Below are 25,827 nucleotides of genomic sequence, written 5' to 3'. Positions count from 1 at the left end.
ACGGGCTGAGAGCCCACACCCAGGTCCTCAGAATAAGCCATCTGCTGCCCTCCTCACCACCCCTATTCTTTGTCTTTTGGGTCTCCCCACATTCCTGGGACCTCCTGGGATTGCTAAGGCAACGCCCTCCCCCAAACCTCCACTCCCTTTTCTCCCCTCCTCTCATTTCTCCTTCAGAGATCATCCTCCTGGCAGCTGGGGTGTTTCCCTGCGGCTGTTTTATCTTCAGGTATGTTCAGCTCAGAGAGCCAGGTGAACCCCCTGAAAGTCACACGGGAAGTTCATAAAAAGGAAAAAGGACCCCGAGCTCCACCAGGACTTAGGGACACCTGGAAGCCCCAATTTTCCAGCGCCCTGCTCAGGACAAGCTGGAGGAAAGGCACGACCCCACTCCGCCCCACCCCTCTGGTCCATGCGGATTCTATCCCCGGACTCGCGGACTTTCAGACCCTGGGCTCCTGCTCCTCTGACCCCCGGGGCAAAGGGGCGTGGCACTAGGGGGAGGGGCCTCCTCAGATCTCCTGCCTCAGCGCAGCTGGGAGCTGGTCCCCCAGCTCTGTGCCCACTAATTGGTCTCTTTAGGCACCCGCAGGAGCCTCCAGCTGCGTAGATCCGAGTCCTGTCATCCGCTTAGCGCCCTCGCACCACCCGGCGCTCCCGCCCCTCGCGCCCTCCCGCAGCCACCCTCATTGTCTGCTCTCTTCGCCGGCCCAGGGCATGCTCCGTGCTCCTGCGGCCCGGCTGGGCGGCGGCAAGCGACACTATCCTCCGGAGGAGACATGGGGCACGGTCCGTGGGCCGCCCTGGCCCTGGGGCTGCTGCACCTCTGCCTGGGTGAGCGGTCTCTGGGCGAAGGGTGGGCGCCGTCGCTTAACCCGGTGGCCACAGGATCATGGTCCTGGGCCGTCCACTTCCAGAGTGGGACTCGGGCTGGGGACCCGGACAGGGGAAATCCTTCCAGCTGCCAGGCCTGGCCGGTAGGGGGGAGCTCCCGGGACGTTTATCCAGAGACCAGCGACCTAGAGCCCCGGATTTTTGGCCCCGACCCCCGCCGCTCTCCGCTTGTTCAGAAACTGGGCAGGAGGTTTGGAGGCTGTTAGGATGGCTGCGTAGGTCAGGGGAGGGTGCCCCGGCTTGCGGTGTGACCTTGGCTGGGGCACTGCCACTCTCTGAGCGCAGGTACCCAGTCCATCATTTGATGGGGGTGGGGTTGGGCATTACCTGGGTTCTAAGCTCCCAAAAGATGTGTGTCCCTGACAAGCCCGAGCCCAGTCTAAGTCCACTAAGGGTGGAAGGGCTGGGGCGACCCTCTCCGCAGGTCGAGGAGGTGGAGAGCCCCTGCCCACTAGCAGGACCTGATGCGGGACCCGGGTAATGCTAAATCTCTTCTGCGCGGGTCTTTTCTCTCTCTTTTCTCTTCCCAGCCCAGGCCAACTTTGCCCCCAACTTCTTCGACAACGGGATCGGTAGCACCAACGGAAACATGGCTTTGTTCAGCCTCCCAGAGGACACCCCTGTGGGTGAGTAGCCCTGGCACGACTCTCCCTGCATGGTAGCTCGCCTTTTCCTGGACCTAGGGACCAACCAAAACACCTGTGATATCTCTGAGCCTATGGAGGTTGCCTGCACTCCCCAGGGCCTCCTGTTTGGTCTCTGAATCCCGCTGGAGCAATGGCAGGAAAAGAGGTCGCTGCTGCCATGGACACCTAAGCTTGGCTAGTCCTGGAGACCAGGGTGTAGACCCAGAGATAGGGTTGACCCTAGGAGGCAGACAGTGGCTCTCAGGATGGCAGCAATGTGCTATCTCTTACCTGCTGTGTGACCTTGAGCAAATGTATTTATGTCTCTGAGCCTCAGGTCTCTAGGCTTTAAAATGGCCCAAGAGCATCAGCTTGCTGAGATAGGCAGAGAGAAGGGAGGAGAAAGAAGAGGAATTTCACGTTCCCTCTCCCTCATCCTTTGGGGGTGTGAACTCTGGGGAAAAGAAGGATCCAGCAAAACAGGCCTTCAGAAATCTCTGAGGAGCCAGTTCAGGTATTAGGACACAGCGTTGCACTGTGGGTCACCCCTCCTCCTTCATGGCTGCTCCCTTTTCCCATAGCCCCCCAACCTCAAGGAATCCTCCAGTCTTGGCTCCTGAGAAAGGAGTCATTACCAGGCAGAGAGACATATAAACACTGCAGTTAGGCACAGCAGACCCACGTTTCCTCCATAATCTGTTTTGGACATTACAATCAGGCAAGTGATGATAACAGCATCTATCAGCTGTGAAGACTAAAGATAAAAAGTGAGAGGCAGCCAGCAGGGCTGAGGCCAACAGTGAGCACCCTGGATGGTATCTTTGGCACTGAATTGAATAGTGACTTTACAAGCAGTTGAATCCTTGGTCCTGAGCAGCTTCCACTGTTGGGACAAGTTGGGTCCCAGTTTCTAGGTCTTCCCCCTGTGTCTCCTTCCAGGCTCTCATGTGTACACCCTGAATGGGACAGACCCTGAGGGAGACCCTGTCACCTACCATATCAGTTTTGACCCCAGCACGAGAAGTGTCTTTTCCGTTGATCCTAATTTTGGAAACATCACTCTGGTTGAAGAGCTGGATAGAGAGGTACGGGGAAATGTGGGGAGTGCTGTGGGAGGGCGCCCTGCAGACAGACCTCTGAGGGAGGGACAGTCCCCTCTCTGCAGGGCCGGGGATGAGGGGCTTCCTGAGCACACTAACTCCGTAGCATCTCTACGTTGCTCCCCGTAGGCAGAAGAGGCTTTACTTGCACAGAGCTAAGGGCTGCACTCCTCTAGTGAGCACCTGCCAGCCCTGCTAATCTTTTAAGCATGTTCAATTAAAAACTAAGTCTGTTTACACTTTGAAGGAAACCTCATAACATGATTTTTTTCAAGTCTGTCCCTGGAGAGGCCCTGTACACCCCCAGGAAACCCAGAGCAGATCAGGGCTGGAAAGAGTGGCTGAGAGAGTGAATCTGAGTTTGCTGGGACTCCTGCATTCCTGGCTGCCCACTCTGAACCTGCCGGTGACAGCTTTGTTTCCCTCAGAGGCCCCACATTGGGCTGTTCCTTAACTGGACCTTAGCTGTGAGGCCACTGCCAGCTCTGATTCCCTGACACCATCCACTCACAGCTGTGAGCAGACTGGTAGAGAAAAGAAAGGGAGGACTCAGAGACTGCTGTGGGGACACAGGAGGAGGCTGTGACTGTGCTGCCAGCACCCCGTCTTAGCACCCTGGGATTGAGTGACCTTTCATGCCCCTGTTCATTGAGGTCCCGCCATGTCCTGAGAGCACTGAGAAACTGCGGATGTGGGGTCTGCAGAACCCTGGAATATGGAGAGATGAGGGGCAGAAAAAGGAAAGAAAGAAAAAGAGTCTTCTTTGTGGGGCCTTGAGCACACTAGGGTGGGCATCTCTCCTCACTCGGGCAGAAGAGCATCTTCTGTTGGGGCCTCCACAGTCACTCTGGGTATATAAGAACCCCTGACACCAAAAGCCCTGAAATGAGATCTTGGCATGGTGGCGGCAGCTTTCGGCTGTGCCAGGCACTCGGTTACCACCGCCCCACCCTGCACCAGGATTCCATGGACATGCCCAGGCCTCATATTGGTGTGAGGAGGAGAAAGTACTCCAGAGAGAGCTCGGGGGTCCCAGGGCATGTCAGACTCCCAGACACTGACTGAGTCCCTGTGCCTTACAGAGGGAGGACGAGATTGAAGCTATCATCAGCATTTCTGACGGCCTGAATCTGGTGAGTACCAGTCCCTGGCAGTATGCAGCATTTGGGCCTGAGAAGGGTGAGGCTGGGGGCTCCCCAGCAAATTTAAGCCAGGGCCTCCCCAGCAAATTTAAGACAGGGCCCGGCAAGACCTGCCCAAGTACCCAAAGGAGAGGCCAGAGGGGAAGGAAGGGGAAGACCAGGCTCTCTAAGCTGAACTTCTGATGGGCTGAACCCCCATTCCACTGCCTTTCCCATCTGTCTTCTCCAACCCAGGTCTTGGCCCCCTGCCCAGCCACGCATGCTGAACGCCTAGACATGCAGAGGCTCTCCTCACCTCCTTCCCCACAGCCGCACTTCCTCCCAGACCTCCTTGGTGCCCCCCCATGACTACAACAGGCCCCAGGGGCTACCCCGCATCCCAGCTTCCTTGCCCCAATTCCCTCCAAAGCTGTCACTGTGGATCTGCCCACATCCGGGCTCACAAAGCACTACGGCTGGCCCTGCCACCCTCAGGATGAAAGCCACACTTTGGTCTAGCATTCTGCGCCTCCCGTCAGGCACCAGCTGCCTTGCCACTTCTCCCGCACCCACCCTACCCACCCTTTAGCCATAAATCCACTTCATTCCTCTGAACTCACGATGCATCTCACTCTTTTCACATGCAGCCCCTCCTCCAGGCCCACCTTTCCACTTCTCTCCTGGCAGGGCTTAATTCTCACTCCTGAGAAGCCTCGGTGCCCTCTACCACCACCACAGCCTGGGCCCCGGGGTATAGCACTCACAACCCTAAGGGACACGTTTACACAGGCCACTATGTGTTTGGTGCCCCCAGAGTGGTGCAGTTTGGGGACCTCACCCTCAGGGCCTGGCACATCCCCCATTATCACCCTGAGGATATCACCACATTGTTTTATAAACTGATCTTTGCTCCAAAATCCCAGCCACCATAGCCAGTGCAAAATAACGCATCATCAGACTGTCTTCTGTCCCCAGGATGGAACACAGGGTTTGGCACCAAGTGGCTGCTCAATAATATTTGTTGCATGAACGAGGGAAGGAAAGGAGGGAGAGAGAGGAAAGATGGACAGAGACATCTACCTGATGTTAGAGTTCTTTGTTCCTTGAGCCCCAAGAAGTTCCCACTGCCTGGAATCCTGATTTTTCTGCCCCTCTTAGGTGGCAGAAAAAGTCGTGATCCTGGTGACTGATGCCAATGACGAGGCACCCAGGTTCATCGAGGAGCCTTATGTTGTCCTGGTTCCTGAGGTGAGTGAGGGGTCACTAGGAAAGGCTAAAACTGTCACACCAAACCCCTGGTCCACCCCCTGGGGTTGCCCTATGTCTGGAGCACCTGTTCATCAAATAGTGCCCTCAGGAGAGCCTCCTGTGTCACCCTCCCTGCTCCCACATTAATTTTTGTTCCAAAGTAACACTCACTTGCTATTTTATGTTATAATCATAATGTATGTTTATTGCAGAAATGTGAAAGATATAGAAAAGTAGGGGAAGAAAGAGTTTTAAAAATCACCTTCAGGGCAGAGCCTATGGCTCAAAGGAGTAGGGTGCTGGCCCCATATGCCAGAGGTGATGGGTTCAAACCCAGTCCCGACCAAAAACCACAAAAAAAAAAAAAAAGGGAAAAAAAATCACCTTCAAATTAAAGTGAGACAGTGTTAAATTATGGTGTTATTTCCTTCCAGTGTTTTTTGTATACTTTATGTATATTTTTTGTGTTTCTTTGGCATAGTTGTGACTATACTAAATATATGCTTTCCACATTCTTATTTTCACTTAATTTGTAAGATAAGCATTTTCCTCATTAATTGTAAAGTTAGAACCTATATCATTCTAATAGCTTTCATCGAGTGACTATTCCATCATTTATAGAATCATTCCCTAATGTTTGAATATTGAAGATGGTTTGAATTTTTGCTGTCGTACTTTTGTTTTTTTAATTAAAATTATTTCCTTAAGATACAATCCAAGATTTCAAATTACTGGGTCAAAAGCATGCATACTGCTCAGGAATTGCCAGATTGTTTTTCCAGAAATGCACTGGATTTCTCCCTCCCCTGCAATGCCAGGGAGTGTTTGTCTCCCCTGCTCCTTGCTAACGCTGGGACTCGTAAAGTGTAAAGTGTTTGCTGATTCATTAGCAGAAAGATATCTCATTCTTGTTTTAACATATAGGTCTGTGGTCCCTGATGGGCCTAAAAATGTCTGTGGTTATGCACCATTGGTTATACACCATTTTCTCATGTGTGAGTTGCTGTTTCATATTTAGATCCTTATCTATTTGGGGTCTTGGGTTTTTTCCTTCTCACTCTGTCCCTGAGGCTGTCTCCCAGCTCGGCTGCATCTTCTTTCCTGCCTTCCAGCACCCGCTCTGCCTCCCCCTGGTGGGGGCTCACATACATATGCCCACCTGCTCACCTCTTTCTAGCCCTTCACTCCCCTGACCCCACCACTCCATGGCCCACCTGGCTCCCCAAGCATCCTATCACTGCCCCTGACCCTTCTTATGGCTGTGACCCCTCAGGACACACCTGCTGGAAGCAGCATCTTTAAGGTCCATGCTGTGGACAAGGACACAGGATCCGGAGGGAGTGTCACCTACTTCCTGCAGGTAAAGCCGGACAAACAGGAGGGGCTGGGTGGGAGGGACAGAAGCCTTCTTCCCCTATGGAATTCCTCTGAGTCAGCCTGTCCTCTCCCTTTTCCTGGGGGCCCAGGACCTTCAGCCCTCCATGCCCCCCCAGCCCCTTCCCTAGAGTCTTCCACATGGGGCAGAATAATCCTCAGGTGTAAAACAGGAGAAGTAGAAAGACACACATCCTCAATGGGCAGTTGTGAGGATTCCACATGCGTGGAACTCCATAACAGCCCCTGGGACACGGTGCCTGGCCCCACCCAGCTAGAAGGCCCGCCAAGCACCCACCAGAGGCAGGTGCTCCTTGCCAGCCTCCTTCATTCTGCACATCCCCTCCTGCCCCCACTCTGAGCTGCCTGGGACTGGCCTACAGTCACTTGCTTGGTGCAGTTGGAAGGTTCCAAAGTTTCTCTCCTTTGCTATGACATCTAGCCCCCACCCTCTCTAGCTTAGAAGATGCTAGAAAATCAACAGCCCTGGAAGAGAACACTCTGGTTTTGACTGAGGGTATGAGAAGGGAAGCCCTGAGTCCTGAAGGGGAACCTGGGGTTGGAAAACCTGGATGCTCTAAACTTTGAACCTTAGCTCCAAGGCCCTCAGAGCTTCCCTGTGACAAGGGGCAGTGAGGACCAGAGCAGGCATTCCTGGAGCTGGTCTAGGTTCCTCCTCAAGGCCCATTCCCCCAATTCTTACAGAACCTGCACTCCACCAAATTTGCCATGGACCGCCACAGTGGAGTGCTGCGCCTCCAAGCTGGGGCTACTCTGGACTATGAGATGTGCCAGACCCATTATGTCACTGTGGTCACCAAGGTAACAGGGGATAGAGGGATGGCGGGGATCATCCAGTCTTCTCTTAGTCCTTGGGCTAGAATAGAGTTGGGTTCCACAATGGAGTGGAAGATCAGTTTGAAGATCAGGAGGTGTGACGGGTGTAGGAAAACGGGGACAGCTACCCAGAATCTATTGTGCCTGAATGTATTCTCCAGGGAGGCTGGTGTCTGGAGGCTGGGGAGGACACAGTCCTTTCTGTGTATGTAGGCGGGTAGGGGCGGGCATTTGCTGCTCAAAACTGACAGGCTAGGGTTCCCTAGGTAGGACCAGAAGATTGTGTCCTCCTCACATCCCCACACGGCCTTCAGACTCCTCCATATCCCTAGCCAGTCTTGCCCACCCCACCTCCTCCTGTGTGACCAGTTACCCTTTCTGAGTTCAGTTTCCTCATATGCCCGCGCCTGAAACCTAACTAAGCTCCTTGAAGTGCAAGGAACTGGACACCCTCAGGTGCCCAGACGAAGCTTCTTCCACTCAAGAACACAAAATCCTCATTGTCCGTCTAGGCTCAGTGCTTTCCGTGGCAGGAAGGCCCTTGCTGGTCTCAGATGGGCTACAATCCTGCAGCCTGTTGCAGAAAGCCTGAGGCAACCCATGTGCTGGGACTCAGTGAGGCTCAGCTTGGCACACAGGCACAAGGACTGTGTCATACTGTTATGCACAGGCTGAGCACTTAGTAGGTCCTCAGGAAGTGTTTGGGGTTAGGCTCCTGGCTGGGAGGGGAGATTCAGCTCTAAGCCCCGCCTCCTCTGCCAGGTGCCAGACATGATTTCTCTGAAGACTAACTCTTTCCAAAAGAATGCTGTGAAGCCGGGGACAGTGGCTCACTCCTATAATCCTACCACTTAGCGAGACGAAGGCCAGTGGATCGCTGGAGCTCAGGAGTTCAAAACTAGCCTGAGCAAGAGCAAGATCCCCCGTCTTACTAAAAATAGAAAAACTAGCCAGGCACTATGGTGGGCACCTATAGCCCCAGCTGTTGGGAGGCTGAGATAAGAGGATCACTTGAGCTGGGGAGTTTGAGGTTGCTGTGAGCTATGATGCCACAGCATTCTACCCAGGGCATCATATGTAGGCTCTTTCCAAAAAAAAAGGGTTCACCTTTGGCACAGACTGAAGCCCTGCATGCATCATCTCATTTAACTTTCCCAATGATCCTCTGAGAGGAGACTCACCTTCTGGTGACACAGGAGCAAGCGGAAACTCAGAGAGGGCAACTGGCCCCACAGCCAGTGGGAGCAGAAGCTCTTAAGAGTCTAATGGGTCTGTCCTCTACACTCCTGCTTCTTCCCCAGGATGGTGGGGGAAGGCTTCGAGGGGCTGATGTGGTGTTCTCAGCCACCGCCACCATCACAGTCAATGTGGAGGACGTGCAGGACACAGCCCCTGTCTTCATGGGCACACCCTACTATGGCTACGTGTACGAGGACACTCTTCCGGTGGGTGGCTATGCCCTTTAGTTAGTCAGTATCCCTCTTGGGAGCCCCTGTCCAGGAGTGACTGGGTTCAGCCTGGGTGGCCCACCTCACACAGAGCCTTGCTCTGGACTTGCCCAGCCTCAGACCATGATCTGGACCTTTTGTCTCCAACCAGACCATGAGCTTACTGGGGATAGAGGTCAGGCCACAGTCAAACCTTGCTAGATCACAGCTCAAGAACCTTTCATGGAACTGATTGTGTTCTCCATTTGCATGTTACCTTTTTTGAGTATTCTTGACTTTATAAAACAAGAAAAAATACCTACTGAGGACCTAGTGGTGGAGGCAAGCCCAGAGTGAAGGAGGGAGGAGTGTTGTGCTGCCCTGAGTGGAAGCTACAGGACAAGACAGGGAGACCCAGGGCACCCTGACAAGGTGCTAAGGACAGAGTTGGTGCAGAGGGTCAGGGCTCTGAGCAGGCTCTGGGAGAGGGGCAGCTCCTGGCTGGGGCAGGAAGTAGCTTTGAGTAGGCCAGAGAGAAGGGCCTGTGTAGGGTGCTTAAGTGGGGGTGGCAGGCAGAGGTCAAGCAAGAACTGTCCAGTCCTGGAATCCCCACCCCAAACCCTTTAGTCACCCCAATGGCTCGGCTGCAGGCTAGGCTCTTAATCCTGGGGCTTCTCATTTGAGGCTATCTGTGCCTCGCCCCTCTCCCACTAGACTCTGCCCTCTCTCTCCTATGCATCTGATGGAGGGAGGAGTGGGGGGCAGATAGCGGCTGGAGAGCAGGAGAGGTGAGGGCTGAGGTCTGAGAGTGGCCTGCAGCCCAGAAGTTGGTGTGGGAGGCCCAAGAGTTCCTGGGCAGCTCTTGCGCTGACCGCTACAAGCTGGGAAGCAGCAGGGGCTCCGGCTGTGCCCCTAGTCCGGGGAGGCCAGGGCTCCCAAGAGCCCAGCACAGCAGGGTGGGGTCATGCTCCAGAGAAGCACACGAGGCCCAGGTCTTTTCCTGAGTGGGGGCCGCACCTCTCCTCTGAGAGGGAGCCGTATCTAGGAAGGGGAGGGCCCCAGTCTCACCCAGCAAACTCAGGCAGCTGCTTCTGTTCCCTTAAGGGCTCGGAGATACTGAAGGTGGTCGCCATGGATGGAGATCGGGGCAAACCCAACCATGTTCTCTACAGCCTTGTGAATGGTAAGCCTGGGCAGCTTTGGGGCTGCAGCTCTGACCTTTTTTTTTTTTTTTTTTTGCAGTTTTTGGCCGGGGCTGGGTTTGAACCCACCACCTCCGGCAAATGGGGCCGGTGCCCTAGCCCTTTGAGCCACACACGCCACCCTGCAGCTCTGACTTTTTGGGTGACTAGAGCCCAGTTTCCCAACCACCCTGGATCCTGGCTCACTCATTGATAGAACTAAGGGATACAAGATGAGTGGAGAGAAGGGGCTGCCCCCATCCCTAAGAGATGGCAAGTGTCTGGGGCATGTGCTCTGGCCCTTGCATGGGGTGGGGAGCACTGGGTGGGGAGCACTGACGGTACTGGGTGCTGGGGGTAGAGGTCAGGCCATAGTCAAACCTTGAGCTGTGATCTAGCAAGGTTTGACTATGGCCTGACCTCTACCCCCAGTAAGCTGATCTACCCCCGTGGTGCTGATGCATGCTTCCTTCAATCTGGGCGCATGCTCATTGATGGAGATGGGTGGCAACCTTTCTCACACTTTTTAAATTGCTGTGTATATTTTTCATTTTTAAAATTTTTTTGGCCTACAGCATATAGCTGAATTAAATGAGTCAAATGCACAGCTAAGGGTGATGGCTCACACCTGTAATCCTAGCACTCTGGGAAGCCTAGGCAGGAGGATCTCTTGAGCTCAGGAGTTTGAGACCAGCCTGAGCAAAAGTGAGATCCTGTCTCTACCAAAAATAGAAAAATTAGCCAAGCATTATGACAGGCCCTATAGTCCCAGCTACTTGGGAGGCTGAGGCAGGAGGATTTCTTGAGTCCAGGGGTTTGAGGTTGCTATTAGCTAAGCTGAGATCACAGAGCTCTATCCTGAGGCAACAGCATAAGACTCTGTCTCCAAAAGATAAAATAAAAATAAGTGAGTCAAATGCATTGATAATGTGGCATCTCCCTGGTGCTAGTCCTATATATGGTTAAGAAAACTGAGGCTCAGAGAAGCTAAGGGGGCATCCCAAGTTTCTACCATTGGATGTGAACCTGAATCTTCTGGCTCCAGAATCTGTGTTCTTCCTAAAACCGGACAGCAACCCAGCAGGCTGATTTGTTCCTGGGGCAGGCCAGGTCAGCACACCTGGTGCTTGGTCCCAGATGTCCACATATCTATATACCCCAACCCTGTCCTTAGGACACACCAGATGCACACTTGCTCTCTACGGTTTATACATGAACAGACCAGCCACCATCACACACCGGCTCCTTTCTGCAGGCACAACAACCCTTAGCTTCTTTCCACACCACGGCTGCAAACCTTCTCAGGTTATAGAGCACCCACTCCCCCCATCTCCACAGCACCTCTCCTCTCCCCCCTGCAGTCTCCTCTCCCTATCACCTCCATTCCTTCCTTCCCTTTCCTCCTCCCTTTTCCTCTCCCTTTCTCTTTTCTTACACACACACACACACACACACACACACACACACACACACACACACACACACACACACAAACTACTGTGTATAAGAGAAGGGACACAGTATGGAATAATCTGGGAGCCAGACAGTGGTGAGCACAAGTCCCAGCTCTGAACTGCACTTGGCTCTATGCAATGGTTCTCAACCTTCCTAATGCCGCGGCCCTTTAAAACAGCAGCGGTTCTCAACCTGTCGCGACCCACAGGTTGAGAACCGCTGCTCTATAGCCTTACACAAGCTACTTAGCCCCTCTGAGACTCAGTTTCCTCATTGGCAAGAGGCGAGTCATAGGATTGCGTTCTGTGGAGGAGACTTCCCCGGGTAAGGTCAGAAGAGCATGTGTCACACACCCCTGCGCCCCACTGTGGCCCTATGTGGAACTACAGGCCACGTCTCTCCAACAGGGAGTGAAGGAGCCTTTGAAATTAATGAGACATCTGGAGCCATCTCTGTCCTGCAGAGCCCTGCCCAGCTCCAGAGAGAGGTGTATGAGCTGCATATACAGGTACCTTCTCTCTAACTGAGGTTTTCCCACCAACCCTTTGGTCCTAAAAGGCTACAAAGGTAGTGAGACACAGGCCACCCCTGTGGCTCACAGTCTGGGGAGGGAGCTAGATGTTGCTCCAAAGAGCACCCACACCAGGCTGCAGCAGATCTGCAGTGAGCCCTGGGGAGGAAAAGGGGGACCTGAACTCACAAGCAGTCTCACAAAAAGGCAGGAGGAGGCAGCACTCAAGCAGAGATGCTGCGTGCATGGATAGGATCTAGCAGGTGCATACTGGTAGAGGGGGCATTGGTTGCGTTGGGGCAGCGTGAGGGCGTTCCAAGTCAGGAAGGCCCTGCAGCATAGGCTGGAGGAGAGAGCACATGCTACATTAGGGGAACACTCAGGAGTCAGGTGAAATCAGAGCAGATAGCCCACCATGGGCAGCCTGGAGAAGGAGAGAAGGTGGACTTCCAGGCTGGGACCAGAGAAGTAAAGGCCCTGAGTGTGTGGAATGGGTTTGTCCCCAGGGCAGGGCCTGTGACCTGTGCAGTAACATAGGGACTGTGCTTAGAAACCCATGCTATGCTTGATGCTTTACTGTTTGCTATCTTGAAATTCCCAATAATGTTTGAACAGGGGACCCTACAATTTTATTTTTTGGTAGGCCTGCATATTATGGGCCTGGTCCTTCCCAAGAGCAATAAAGAGCAATTGAGAAGTTTTGACAGGATTACAAACACTTGCTGGAAAGCTCATGTTGCTTGCTCACTAGAGCAGAGTTTGGCCAACCAAGATTTTCAGGACCCTCTGTGGGAATGGGAATTCAGTGTATCGGGGAAAACCCAGGACTCTTCATGCTATAACATCCAGGTGATTCTGGCACCAGTCCCAGCCTGGAATTTGAGAACTCTGATCTCAGGCTTGGAGGAAACTGGATGGGAGGTGGGGAGGCAGAGTCATCAGTCAGGGTGGACAGAAGAAGAGGGCCTATGGGGAAGAGAGGAGGTGAGATGCAAGGAAGGGATAACCTGAAAATATGAAGGAGTCACCCTGCACAGAATGTGGCAATTGACAGGTGCAAGAGGTGAGGGATGGGGTAGTGCCTGCTGTCAGGAGTGCAGGAGAGGAGGCAAGTGAAGTAGGCAGGGAATGGGGAGCGTGGACACGAAGGGGTGTGCACGTTGAAGCTCCCTAAGTTGGACATATGGGTTTGGAACTTGGAGAAGAGAGCGTCAACTTATAGGCAGCTGTGAGAGTTGTAGGAAGCAATGAGAGCACCCAGAGGCTGGCTGCGAGGAGAGAGGAGCGGGGGGCTAGGTGCTGTTACGAGCGGCCATGGAGGAGGCTGAGAAGGAGCTGGAGGGCAAGGAGACCTGAGAGGGAGGTCAGAGAGGCCCAGGAAGATGTGCAGAGAGCACAGTCACGCTGGCTAAGGGAACTTGGGTAAAAAAAGGAGTGGCAGTGCCGGATGCAGTGTAGAAACCAGTGTGAAGTGTCTACACGGGGCATGGGGTGAGAAATAAGAGGAAAGGAGGAAATGGAAATGGCAGGAATAGGCTTCTGAGAAGGGAGAGAGTTGGGACAGCAGTGGGGGTGTGAAGGCATGGGGTCCAGGGAGGGTCATCTTAAGGTAGATAAGACAGACCAGAGAATGCATATAGAACAAGGAAAAAAGAGGCCTTGAGGAGACTTATGGGATATTTGCCACGTGGTTCATGAGCTGCTGATGGACTCTCAGGCTTAGCTTTGTAGCCCATATTAGTTATCTATTGCTACAAAACAAGTTACGCCAAACTTAGCAGCTTAAAACAGCACACAGTATGTGGGTCAGGAGTCCAGGCTTAACTTGGCTGGGTCCTCGGTTTCAAGGTCTCTCCTGTGACCGCAGTAAGATTGTCAGCCAGGATTGGGATATCATCTGAAGGCTTGACTAGGGAAAGATTGGCTTCCACACTCACCTGGTTATTGGAAAGACTCAGTACTTTATAGGTTGTTGGACTAAGTGCCTCAGGTCCTGGCTAGCCATTGGCTAGAAACATTGTTTCCATGTCACATGGGCCTCTCCAACATCACTGCCTTCTTCATCAAAGCCAGTAAGGGAGAGAGTCTGCTAGCAAGATGAAGTTTCGATCTCTGGTAATATAATCATGAAATGATAGCCCATCATCTTTGCTATATGCTATCAGAAGCAAGTGACTAGGTGAGGCCACACATAAGGACAGCAGATTATACAAGAGCATAAAAACCAGGAGTAGGGTAAGTGGGGCCATCTCAAGGATCCACCTGCCACACAGCTATAGCCACCTGTCCCTGCCTCAGGTGACTGAGATCAGCTCTGTGCGGACCCAAGCTGCCCAGGCCATGGTCCTCGTCACCATCAGGATTGTGGACCTCAACAACCATCCTCCGACATTCTATGGAGAGAGTGGACCCCAGAACAGATTTGAGCTGTCCATGAATGAACATCCGCCCCAGGGGGAGATTCTACGGGGCCTCAAGATCACTGTCAATGACTCTGACCAGGTACATGGTGCCACCTTCCACCCTGCTTTCCTGCAGATGGTGCACAGCAGAGGTCCTAAAGTTAACCAGGGCTGAATCAGCCCCCACTGCTCATATGGCAGAGGCCAGGCAGGTCACAGAATGAATGAAACAGGAGGGTATAACCAAGAGGGAGAGGAGGGGAGAGTAACCAGACTGTCTGGTTTGCCAAAAGGCAGTACAATCAGGTCAAAAGGAAAAGCCAGCCCAACAAAAGCAACTCTGCATCTGACCAGCCAAAACAGGCATTTTTGAATGTGACCTGCACCTCCTGTTCTGGCACAGGGATCAGAGTTACCAGGTTCAATCCTCCTAACTTGTTAAATGTTTCCAATCCTTGATCAACTTACCTATAGAAAGAAGTAATAATATTCCCAGGGTTAAGGGCAAATGAAAGTTCCCTCTGTATAGCCTGACTATATTAATATAAGATTCTATTCTCATTTTATTTTCTCTGTTTCCTGTCTACAAACTCTATCACTCAGGGAGCCAATGCCAAATTCAACTTGCGGCTGGTGGGAGCTGGGGGCATTTTCCGAGTGGTCCCACAGACAGTCCTGAATGAAGCTCAAGTCACGATCATTGTGGAGAACTCAGCTGCCATTGACTTTGAAAAGTCCAAAGTGTTAACCTTCAAGGTTGGTGGTGTTTTGCATTGCCCTGAATTGGGGTTTCTGGAGGTCACATTGAAATCATGATTAATTCCCAAGGAGTCCCTTGTCATTCCTTATGCTTCCTGGCCCTATTCTTTTCCTCCCTGACCCTCTGTCCCTCCTGCTGACGTGGGTGTGGTAAGGGGGATAAAAAGAAGGGTACACAGCGAATGTGAGTGTGGGAAGGGGGAGAGAAAGAAAGGTACACAGATTACTCAGCCTCGGCCTCACTGAGCTCCCAGCTTCTAAACAATAGCCATCCCCAGAATGTAAAGAAAAATCACCAATATAATTTGCCATATGAATAGGTCAAGAGAGAAAAACTATTTGATTATCAAGATAGATGTTTTCTCATAGGCCTTTGATATCTGTCATCTTATCCTGATAACAACCTCAGCAGGAGAGGGGGAAAAATACTTTTTTGATATCATTTGTAATTACATAAATTTACAAATGCACATAAAATGCATATTATATGTTAACATATATTATATCATATACTAGGAAAAAGGAAAGGTAAATGTTGACAGTATTTAAGTTGTTATTCTTTATAATTATACACACATATACATATCTACCTATAACCAGAATCGTGCTTAAAAGTGAAATACTTAAATCAGTCTGTGAAGAAAACATGGATGCCTGCTAGCACTGTTATTATTTAACCTATTTCCTACAATAACATTATTCCTGGATGAAGACAGGAAATAAGAGGTACAAACATTGAGAGGAAGAAACAAAGAGATCATTATTTATAAGTGATGTGATTGCTTAGAAAATCATCCTAAGGGAACAGGTTGAAAAACTGTTAGAAACAGCAAAATTAGTGTATGGTGCCACATGATCACATTAATGTACACAGCTATGATTTAATAAAAAAAAAAAAGAAAGAAAGAAACAGCAAAATTACAAAGTTAACATGCAAAATCCAATAGGTTTCCTACATATGCAAAATAACAATAAGAAAACGTATTATCATGTTTCGTGAGAATAAAAAAGGAAAATATAATGAAATAAAAGATTTTTTTACAATAACCACCAACAGATAAAATTCATAGGAATTATCACAACAAGGAACATGCAGCATCTGAATGTTGAAAAATGTGCAATTTCACAAAGGGATGTCAAGAAGGCAAGAAGTGTAAAGACATATCTTATTTTTAAAAATGGAAATTCTCCTTATGTTAGTAAAGAATTTAGTGCCACCTCAATTAACTTTTCCACAGAATCTCCTTTGGAGAGGTGGTGAGAAGCCTTGGCAAATTTATACTGGTTTTTGTCTGGAGCCATAAACGTGTAAGAATAGTCGGGAAAACTGTAACTAGAAAGGAATAAGCAGATCCATGAAACAAAAGCAACTGACCCCAATACAAATGGGATTGATAAGAAAGGGGGCATGGCAAGCCCGTGGGAGGCCAGGAGGATGATTTCAGGCCTTAAAGTGAGGCTTGCAGATGATCAGCAGCTGTGAGTCAGAACAGGAGACAAGGCAGGTGGGTGCTGAACCAGCCCTGGAGAGACAGAGGTGGGAGGGTCTCTGCAGGGTGACTGTCTGACCAGTCAAGTCCTTGTTTCCCTTCCTTCTCAGATCCTGGCCATTGAGGTGAACACCCCAGAGAAGTTCAGTTCCACTGCAGATGTTGTGATCCAGCTCCTGGACACCAATGACAATGTCCCCAAGTTCACCTCCCACTACTTCATTGCCAGGATACCCGAGAACACCCCTGGGGGCTCCAACGTGGTGGCTGTCACAGTGGGTTGGGGGACTGGCCCGGGGAGCAGCCCAGGGACTGGGGTGGGGTCAGGGACCTTGCAAAGTGAGACCAATCCAGGTTCTGGCTTCAATGGTAAAGCCCACACTCATTAGCTGTCCTTGGACTAGGGAGTTGCCCTCTCTTGGCCTCAGTTTCTTCATCTACACAATGGGGATGCCATCACCTCACAGGACTGTAGTGAGGACATATGTACATGTAAATCCCAGGCACAGAGCAAGGGACCCATCTCTTTTTCCTTCCTCATTTATGAAGGAGGAATTAATGCTTTCCAGATCTAAACTGTTTGGTTCCTTTAACACTTGAGAGCTCCTTGAAGGAAAACTAGGACTCCAGCACGGGCTGGCAGATCCGTTTCCCCTTAGTTGGGACAACCCCCAAATTCTCACTCACACACAAGAGCTGCCAAAGTGCTCTGACAGAGAGGCACATGCCACCAGGAACTTTCTCTCTTCCAGGCTGTGGATCCAGACACAGGACCCTGGGGCGAAGTCAAATACTCCATCTATGGGACTGGGTCAGAGCTGTAAGTCCTTTCAGAACCCTGGACAGAGCCTCAGGCACGAGGCTTGGGAGACTGACGGTGGAGGGACATGGAAGGGATAAGAGCCTGGGCTAGGGAGGTGAGCAGTCTGAGGGACACACTTGGTAAGGAAGGTCATTGTCACAGCCTAGAGCCTGGGCTGGGCTGTGGCCAGGACAGGCCATGGGAGGAGAGGGAAGGGCTGCCATTGGGATTGTTAAATTCAACAGTGATAGATGGGTGAGTTCACAGGTGGCTGGATGTGCTTCGCCCAGTCAGAAAGCAAGGAGGGGAGAGAGTAGGTAGGACACCTGTGATGAGTGGCACAGTGACTCACTGCTTTGTGCAGCTCCCGATTGCAGAGGCGTGTGCGTGTACGTGCACATGTGCACACCCATATGTGCATATGCACACCCATGCGTGCAATCTCTGTGCCTGGCAGCTTCCTGATCCACCCAGACACTGGGCTTATCTACACCCAGCCCTGGGCCAGCCTGGATGCTGAGGCCACTGCCAGGTATAATTTCTATGTGAAGGCAGAGGACATGGAAGGCAAGTACAGCCTTGCCGAGGTGTTCATCACTCTGCTGGATGTCAATGACCACTACCCCCAGTTTACAAAGAACTTCCAGAGGAAGACGATGGTGCTGGGGACTCCGGTAAAAATTGAGGTAAGTTTCAGAGACAGCTGAGCTTCCTTTAATCCCTGGTTAGAGCAGCTGCAAAACATAATGGGGCATAAGAAGTTAGTTTCAAATAAAATTTACTGGATTCTTACCATGAACAAGGGACTTTAAGGCATTTTGTGAATCCCCACTCCCACCCCAACCTAGAAGTAACTTTTTTGTTGTTGTTGTTGTTGTGTTGAGACAGAGTCTCATTTTGTCACCCTCGGTAGAGTGCCATGGCATCACAGCTCACAGCAACCTCAAACTCTTGGGCTTAAGTGATTCTCTTGCCTCAGCCTCCCAAGTAGCTGGAACTACACGTGCCCACCACAAGACCCAGCTATTTTTGTTGTAGTTGTCATTGTTGTTTAGCTGGCCCAGGCTAGGTTTGACCCGCCAGCCTCGGTGTATGTGGCTGGTGCTACAACCACTGTGCTATGGGTGCCCACCCTAGAAGTAACTTCAGAGAAAGAACATGTTATCTCCACATAGATGAAAAACTGGGCCTCCGATGGCTCAGGTGTGGGGTTTTGCCTTAGTTCATGCAGGTGCTCTGCCTGCCATCAGAGCAGTGACTTTCCCCCTGCACTTCACTGTCTTCTCCATGTGGCAAAAAGTATGAACTCTAAAACCCAACAGACTTGACTTTGAATTCCAGGTCCCTGTCTTCTACCTCTGTTTCCTTGGACAACTCACTGAGCAACTGTGGGGTTGAGGGGAAAGTTCAACTCACAGTAAGGCAGATTAATAAGAAAAAGAGATTTATTTACTGTGCACATGGGGACAATCACAGCATGATTACCCAGTATCTCAGTGAGATCCAGAAATTCATATCTCGTACAGGGGTAGGAGAGATGAGGAATATAGGTAATCCTGTTTACAGCCCATAAATAGTCACTAGAAAGGATGAATAGATACTTGAAAGAATGAATACATGGGGAGAGGGAACAGATTGATTTGTAATTGATTCACTTTGAAAATTAAATTAACCTGACAAAGGTATTTTATATGTGTGTGTGTGTGTATTTTTTTTTTTTTTTTTTTTTTTTAGAGAGAGAGAGACAATCTCTCTGTCTCCCTGGGTAGAGTGCCATGGTGTCACTGTAGCTCATAGCAACCTCATTCTTGGACTCAAGCGATCCTCTTGCCTCAGCCTCCCAAGTAGCTGGGACTACAGGCTCCAGCCACAGTGCCCAGCTAGTTTTTGTATCTTTAGTAGAGATAGGGTCTCACTCTTGCTCAGACTGGTCCTAAATTCCTGAGCTAAATCAGTCCACCCACCTCCGTCTCCCAGAGTGCTAGGATTACAGGCATGAGTCACCACCTTTGGCCAGGTGTTTTCTTTAAAAAGAGTTGTACCAGCTAAGCTTGCGTTCTTGATATTCCTGTTTGCAATATATTGAGATAATGGGGAGGGCATGCAAAGTCAATTGTTCTTTTTTTTATTTCTAATAGAGTGTCACTCTGTTGCCCAGGCTAGAGTGCCATGGCATCAGCCTAGCTCACAGCAACCTCAAACTCTTGGGTTTAAGCAATCCTCCTACTTCAACCTCCTGAGTAGCTGGGACTACACGTGCCTGTCACCATGCTCAGCTAATTTTTTTATTTTTTAGTATGGATGGGGTCTCACTTTTGCTCAAGCTGGTCTCAAGCTCCTGACCTCAAGTGATCCTCCTGCCTTGGCCTCCCAGAGTGCTAGGATTACAGATGTGAGCCACTGTGGCTGGCCTCAATTGTTCTTTTTGATGGGTCTTTTTTTTTTTTTTTTTTTTTTTTTTTTATTGTTGGGGATTCATTGAGGGTACAATAAGCCAGTTACACTGATTGCAATTGTTAGGTAAAGTCCCTCTTGCAATCATGTCTTGAGGAAAGGTGGCTTTCAAGGCTTGTTGATCCATAGGGGCCTTTAATTCATAATAGTCTTCATTCCAAGGAGTCATATTTTGGGATGAAATATCATCAATCCAGCAAGTCCCATAGGACATCTGATTTAGCCAGTGTGCATAGGTCTGGTCCCCAAAGCCCACCTTGAGTTAGTCTCTCCTGTGCACAGGCCACAGACAAGGATGCGGAAGAACCCAACAACCTTGTGGACTACTCCATCACCCATGCAGAGCCAGTCAACGTGTTTGACATCAACGTACACACAGGGGAGATCTGGCTCAAGAACTCTATCCGCTCCCTGGATGCCTTGTACAACATCACACCCAGCGGGGACTGCACGTGGTCCCTAGAGGTGCAGGCCAAGGACCGCGGCTCCCCCTCCTTCAGCACCACAGCCTTACTCAAGATTGACATTACAGACCCTGAGGTAGGTGCAAGGCCATGTCAGGAAAAGAGATCAAAGGTTTAGCTCAGGTCTCTGTAGTGTGGGCAGAGGGAGGAGGATTGTGTGCAGCCTTCCCCTAAAAGACACTCCATGCTACAAAGGTGCCCTGTGCCAACCAGGTTAAAATTCTAGTTTCAATACTTACCAATGGTATGACTTTGGACTTTGCTAAGCCTTTATTTCCTTTTCTGTAAAATGGGAATAATAATGTCTCCTTCACAATGACATGGAAGGCAGAGGAAATTTTTTTGTTTTGAGACAGAGTCTTACTCAGTTGCCCTGGGTAGAGTACTATGGCATCATAGGCTCACAGCAATCGCAAACTCTTAGGTTCAAGTAATCCCCTTGCCTCAGCCTCCTGAATAGCTGGGACTATAGTTGCCTGTCATGACCCCTAGTTAGTTTTTCTATTTTTAGTAGAGATGAGGTCTCATTTTGCTCAGGCTGGGCTCAAACTCAAAAGCTCAGGCAATCCATCTGCCTCGTCCTCCCAGGGTGCTAGGATTACAGGCATGAGGCACTGCACCCAACAGGAAATTTTTATATGTAGCTCTCAGCTCAGGCCTGGCAGAAAAGTAGTCACTCAAGGGACTCCTGATACATGTGGGTAGATAGGCCCCTCATAATCAAAGGTAAGTAGCCTGCTCTCTAAAGGACAGGCAGAGTCCAGTTCTCTAGAGAATGCTTTGTGCCATGCTCTCTCTGTGTGCCTTTTCCTGGACTGAAGCCCGTAGGTCTTGTCAGATTCTCAAATCGGTCCCCGACCCCAGAAAGTGTAAAAATCATCAGGCTCAAGGAGAGTCCTGCCCTGCTCTGTCCTCCAGGACCCAGGCAGGAAATGCTGAGTGGAGGGGGTGGCTCTCTCTTCCAGACGCTGTCTCGAAGCCCCATGGCCGCTTTCCTGATACAGACCAAGGACAACCCCATGAAGGCTGTGGGTGTGCTGGCTGGCATCATGGCCACCGTCGTAGCCATCACTGTCATCATCTCAACTGCCACCTTCTGGCGCAACAAGAAGTCCAACAGGGTGCTGCCAGTGCGGCGCGTGTTCCGCAAGCGATCCAACCCTGCACCCCGCGCCGTCCGCGTAGAGTGGCTCAAGTCCAGGAGTGCCAAGGCTGCTACCAAGTTCATTCTCAAAGATCCTCCCAATGAGAACTTTAACAACAATAGCCCAGAAAGCTCCCTGCCCCCCAGAGCCCCAACCCTGCCTCCACCACCCAGCATGACTCCCAGCACAGGAGCGGCCCATTGGACTGTGCCCACAGTCTCTGGGTCACTCACCCCCCAGCAACCCCAGGTGCCACCGAGACCCCAAACCACAGGAAGCCCTACCCAGTCAACTCTTGTCTCTGAGCTCAAGCAGAAGTTTGAGAAGAGTGTGCACAATAAGGCTTACTTCTAGAGTGTATCGTGGGGCCCCTCCCGTCCTCCTCACCCTGACCCCTGCTGCCCCACTGCTTGGACCATGCTCCCTACCCTCTGCTCTTTCAGGTCACCCCATCTTGTACAATGGTGTAACTCCCATACTCAAGGGCTCTGCACGGAGTCCTGGTCAAGAGATTTCTCAGGCTATGGAATACAATCAGTAAATAATCCACCGTGACCCAAATCCTTGACACGGCTGCATTGCTACCCCCTGTCCAGTGCTGGTTATTGAGAAAGAGCAGCTTTATGGGTCTTCTACTCTCCAACCCCAAAGTTCACGGTCCCTTGGGTCCTGTTTGGAGCTCATTACTCTTAGTCAAGGAGCAGGGTCGTGGACACATGGAACAAAGCTGACTAGATTCTGCATCATGAAGCCCTCAGCAAAGAGCAGGAGCTGGAAAAGGAGCTTCAGCCCTAGATCACACTGGAGGTCAGCAAATCTTACAAGCTCTGGCAGAGAAAATAGAAGCAAGGGGAAGGCAAAGGTGCACTGAAAAGTCTTGCCGGCTGCCGGACCTGGACAACACTGAGAAGGTGGAACACAGCACCTGGGCAGCGACTGGAGGCCCCTGTCATGCCCACGAAGAACCAGGGACATAAAGGTGGTAGAAGACCTTGCCAAGAGTGAGGGAAGATGTCCTCAGCCAGGACTGCCCTGAAATGGCCAGGCTGGAGCCCAGGAAGAGCATCAAGCCTCCTGTCTAAGGAGCTGGCCCCTCAGTCATCCTTGAGGAGACAGTGCCTGGTGATTGATGGTCATAAGACCTTAGGTCTGGGGCGACTTCTGCTTTTATCTGGTTCTTCTGCTCACATCATGTAACCTTGGAGAAGGTGTTTACACTCCCAGATCATTCTTTTCCTCAACTGTAAAATGAAGAAAGTAAGACCTGTCTGCCTCACTTGCAGGTCTTGGGGAGGACCAAAGGAAACAGCAGGGATGAGGGCTTTAATTAAGTGCAGAGTGGCACGAATGCACAGTATTTCTCTGCAGGCCAGGTCCCTGGGTGCATCTCTCCCAGAAAGTATTAGGAGCCTCATAACTACTCTGCCAAGTGCCCCAGGGGCACTGTGCTTGGTCTGGGGCTGTCTTTGAATAACAGTATTGTCTTTGAATTCATACACCTCCCTTTTCATCTTCCCATCACCCATGCCCTGCACAGCCCTGGCCAGCCACTATCAGAGACAACCAGGGCTCAGCAGTAACATGCAGTCCAGGCCTTTATTTTGCCAAGATAAGGAAAAGGAGTTCCCAAGGGAGAAGTGAATTGCCTAAGGCCTCGTAGCAGGTGGGTTGCAGGGATGTGGTCCGAGGGCTCTCAGCTCCTTGGCATGTTCCTCTAGCTGGGACACTCCAAAAAAGCTCCCCCAAGCAGAAATCACACAAGGCCTCTCTGGTTAATACAAAGAGCTTCTGCCCTGCTTTAAGGAACCAGCTATAAGGAAACCTAGACGTGTACACAGGGAGCGAAAAGTAGAATAGTTCTTTGCATTTTGCTCCACTCACTAACATGCCTCCTAGAATACATCCGTGATTTTATTTAAACAGGTTATTTACACAGGTGGTTTTCTTGATTTCTGAGTCTGTGTTTTGTTGCTGAAATGTGCTAGTGTGCAGATCCCTTGTGGGGGTTTCTGCGGTCCCTGATTCAGACAGTATTAAGTGAGAGGTGGGCTCTAGCAAGCCAGGACCCCAGACTGAACAGATTCATTACAGCCTGTGTCTCAGGAGCGGGCTGCTCTGGATCATGTTAGCTATCCACAAGGAACACAACATCCTTACAACTTGCATGCGATCAACCTCTTTTGTAAATGGTAAATAAAATCTATTAACTGAAGGCCAGGCTGACCTCCTGCTCCCTGTTCCCTTTCATTTGTGTTCCCTGTGTCTTTCTGACACACAGCCAGACTGTGTCACACAGCCTGCCTCCTGGCTATTTTGGTGAGTGGATTCATTCTTGGAGTCCCAGATCTGACTCTGAAGGAGGCTGAAAAATTTTGTCCAAATACCAGCACGTTTGCAGGCCTTGTGTGCCTGGATTGGGCTTTTCTCCCAAACAGGACAAGTCCAGAAACAACTGGTTAAAGAGAAATGGGATATGAAGCAAGGGCAGGAAATAGGAGGCCTGTCTTGGGCAAAGGGATCTGGGAGGCAGTGTCATCTCTGGGACAATGGCCATGGAGACCTCTAGGCTAGAAGCTCAGGCCAGCATGTGGAACTTGAGACACAAGGGTAGGCTCCTAGATGAGGCAGGAGTTTGAATCAAGGCAGAACAAACTGGGCATGGCTGGGGAAGTCATCCATCAGCAGCCAACATGAGCCTCGCTGGGATTGAGAAGGGCCTGCGGGCCTCAGGGACCAGCAAATGTCGTCAGCACTGAAGGAGCCCCCGTCAGTATGGTGAGGCCATCCAAGTGCCTGCATTAGGGAACAGTCCACACTGGAAACAAGGAGGAGCTTCCTGCTCAGTCACGCTGCAGCCCAGACCTACACGTCAGGCCTCTAGGTAGAGGGCTGGGAGGCAGGGACGCACACTGGGCAGGCCCACCCATTCCTGGCCCTAAGCATGGAGCTTTAGCCTCATGGACAATCTACAGATGTGACTCAGGGAACTCCACAGAGTCATTTTCTTCCCATGGCTGAGCTCATACTCTCTGATCATATGAAATACCAAAGGGCTTTACAGTTTGACAACCCGAGGTCCAAATTCTGGTTCCACCCACTTAAGTGTGACAGGAGCTAATATACATAAAATACTTGACACTGACTTTGCATCTGCTGATACAAGCTCAGTAGATACTTGCTAGGATTGTGACACATATACTAGAACACCATGTCCTCAGAGAGGCGACCCCTTACAAGCATCCTCAACCCCTGGATATTTCCACCCATTGATAAGCCCAAAAGTCTTTACTTTGTGCAAAGAGAAGAGGGGAGAGTGGCCTGGTAGGGAAGTGGAGGAGGGCAGGGCAGAAGTTGCAGCATCTGTGACTGTGCAGCCTACAGCCGGCCCTTGGGATCCAACTCCATGGGAGTTAGCAGTGATGAGATATTTCTTTTTTTTTTTTTTTTTTTATTGTTGGGTATTCATTGAGGGTACAATAAGCCAGGTTACACTGATTGCAATTGTTAGGTAAAGTCCCTCTTGCAATCATGTCTTGCCCCCATAAAGTGTGACACACTCCAAGGCCCGACCCCCATCCCTCCGTCCCTCTTTCTGCTTTTCCTCCCCCCATAACCTTAATTGTCATTAATTGTCCTCATATCAAAATTGAGTACATAGGATTCATGCTTCTCCATTCTTGTGATGCTTTACTAAGAATAATGTCTTCCACGTCCATCCAGGTTAATACGAAGGATGTAAAGTCTCCATTTTTTTTAAATACCTGAATAGTATTCCATGGTATACATATACCACAGCTTGTTAATCCATTCCTGGGTTGGTGGGCATTTAGGCTGTTTCCACATTTTGGCGATTGTAAATTGAGCTGCAATAAACAGTCTAGTACAAGTGTCCTTATGATAAAAGGATTTTTTTCCTTCTGGGTAGATGCCCAGTAATGGGATTGCAGGATCAAATGGGAGGTCTAGCTTGAGTGCTTTGAGGTTTCTCCATACTTCCTTCCAGAAAGGTTGTACTAGTTTGCAGTCCCACCAGCTGTATAAAAGTGTTCCCTTCTCTCCACATCCATGCCAGCATCTGCATTTTTGAGATTTTGTGGGCCATTATCACTGGGGTTAGATGATATCTCAGGGTTGTTTTGATTTGCATTTCTCTAATATATAGAGATGATGAACATTTTTTCATGTGTTTGTTAGCCATTCATGTCTCTTGCCCATTGATATATGGGATTGTTGGCCTTTTTCATGTGGATTAATTTGAGTTCTCTATAGATCCTAGTTATCAAGCTTTTGTCTGATTGAAAATATGCAAATATCCTTTCCCATTGTGTAGGTTCTCTCTTTGCTTTGGTTATTGTCTCCTTGGCTGTACAGAAGCTTTTCAGTTTAATGAAAAGCATTTGTTTATTTTTGTTGTTGTTGCAATTGCCATGGCAGTCTTCTTCATGAAGTCTTTTCCCAGGCCAATATCTTCCAGTGTTTTTCCTATGCTTTCTCTGAGGTTTTTTTATTGTTTCACGCCTTAAATTTAAGTCCTTTA

The 25,827-nt window shown here is 50.3% G+C and overlaps 1 protein-coding gene across 1 annotated transcript; it reads left to right on the top strand.

Moving 5' to 3' along the window:
- The first annotated feature begins 681 nt into the window (after positions 1-681).
- CDHR1 (cadherin related family member 1) lies at positions 682-23,470 on the top strand. Its single transcript, XM_053584505.1, has 17 exons — positions 682-834; positions 1,425-1,520; positions 2,460-2,605; positions 3,703-3,753; positions 4,900-4,989; positions 6,263-6,349; positions 7,069-7,185; positions 8,502-8,645; positions 9,732-9,810; positions 11,671-11,771; positions 14,073-14,276; positions 14,780-14,932; positions 16,536-16,700; positions 17,178-17,245; positions 17,685-17,913; positions 19,964-20,221; positions 21,111-23,470. The coding sequence occupies exons 1-17, from the start codon at positions 780-782 to the stop codon at positions 21,642-21,644; spliced, it is 2,577 nt and encodes an 858-aa protein (XP_053440480.1). The 5' UTR covers positions 682-779; the 3' UTR covers positions 21,645-23,470.
- The last annotated feature ends 2,357 nt before the right edge of the window (positions 23,471-25,827 follow it).

The sequence above is a fragment of the Nycticebus coucang genome, chromosome 3, assembly GCF_027406575.1.
Source record: "Nycticebus coucang isolate mNycCou1 chromosome 3, mNycCou1.pri, whole genome shotgun sequence".
In the NCBI taxonomy this organism is placed as follows: Eukaryota; Metazoa; Chordata; class Mammalia; order Primates; family Lorisidae; genus Nycticebus; species Nycticebus coucang.
The sequence above is the reverse complement of the archived record's forward strand: the minus strand, read 5'-3'. Positions and strand labels throughout refer to the sequence as shown.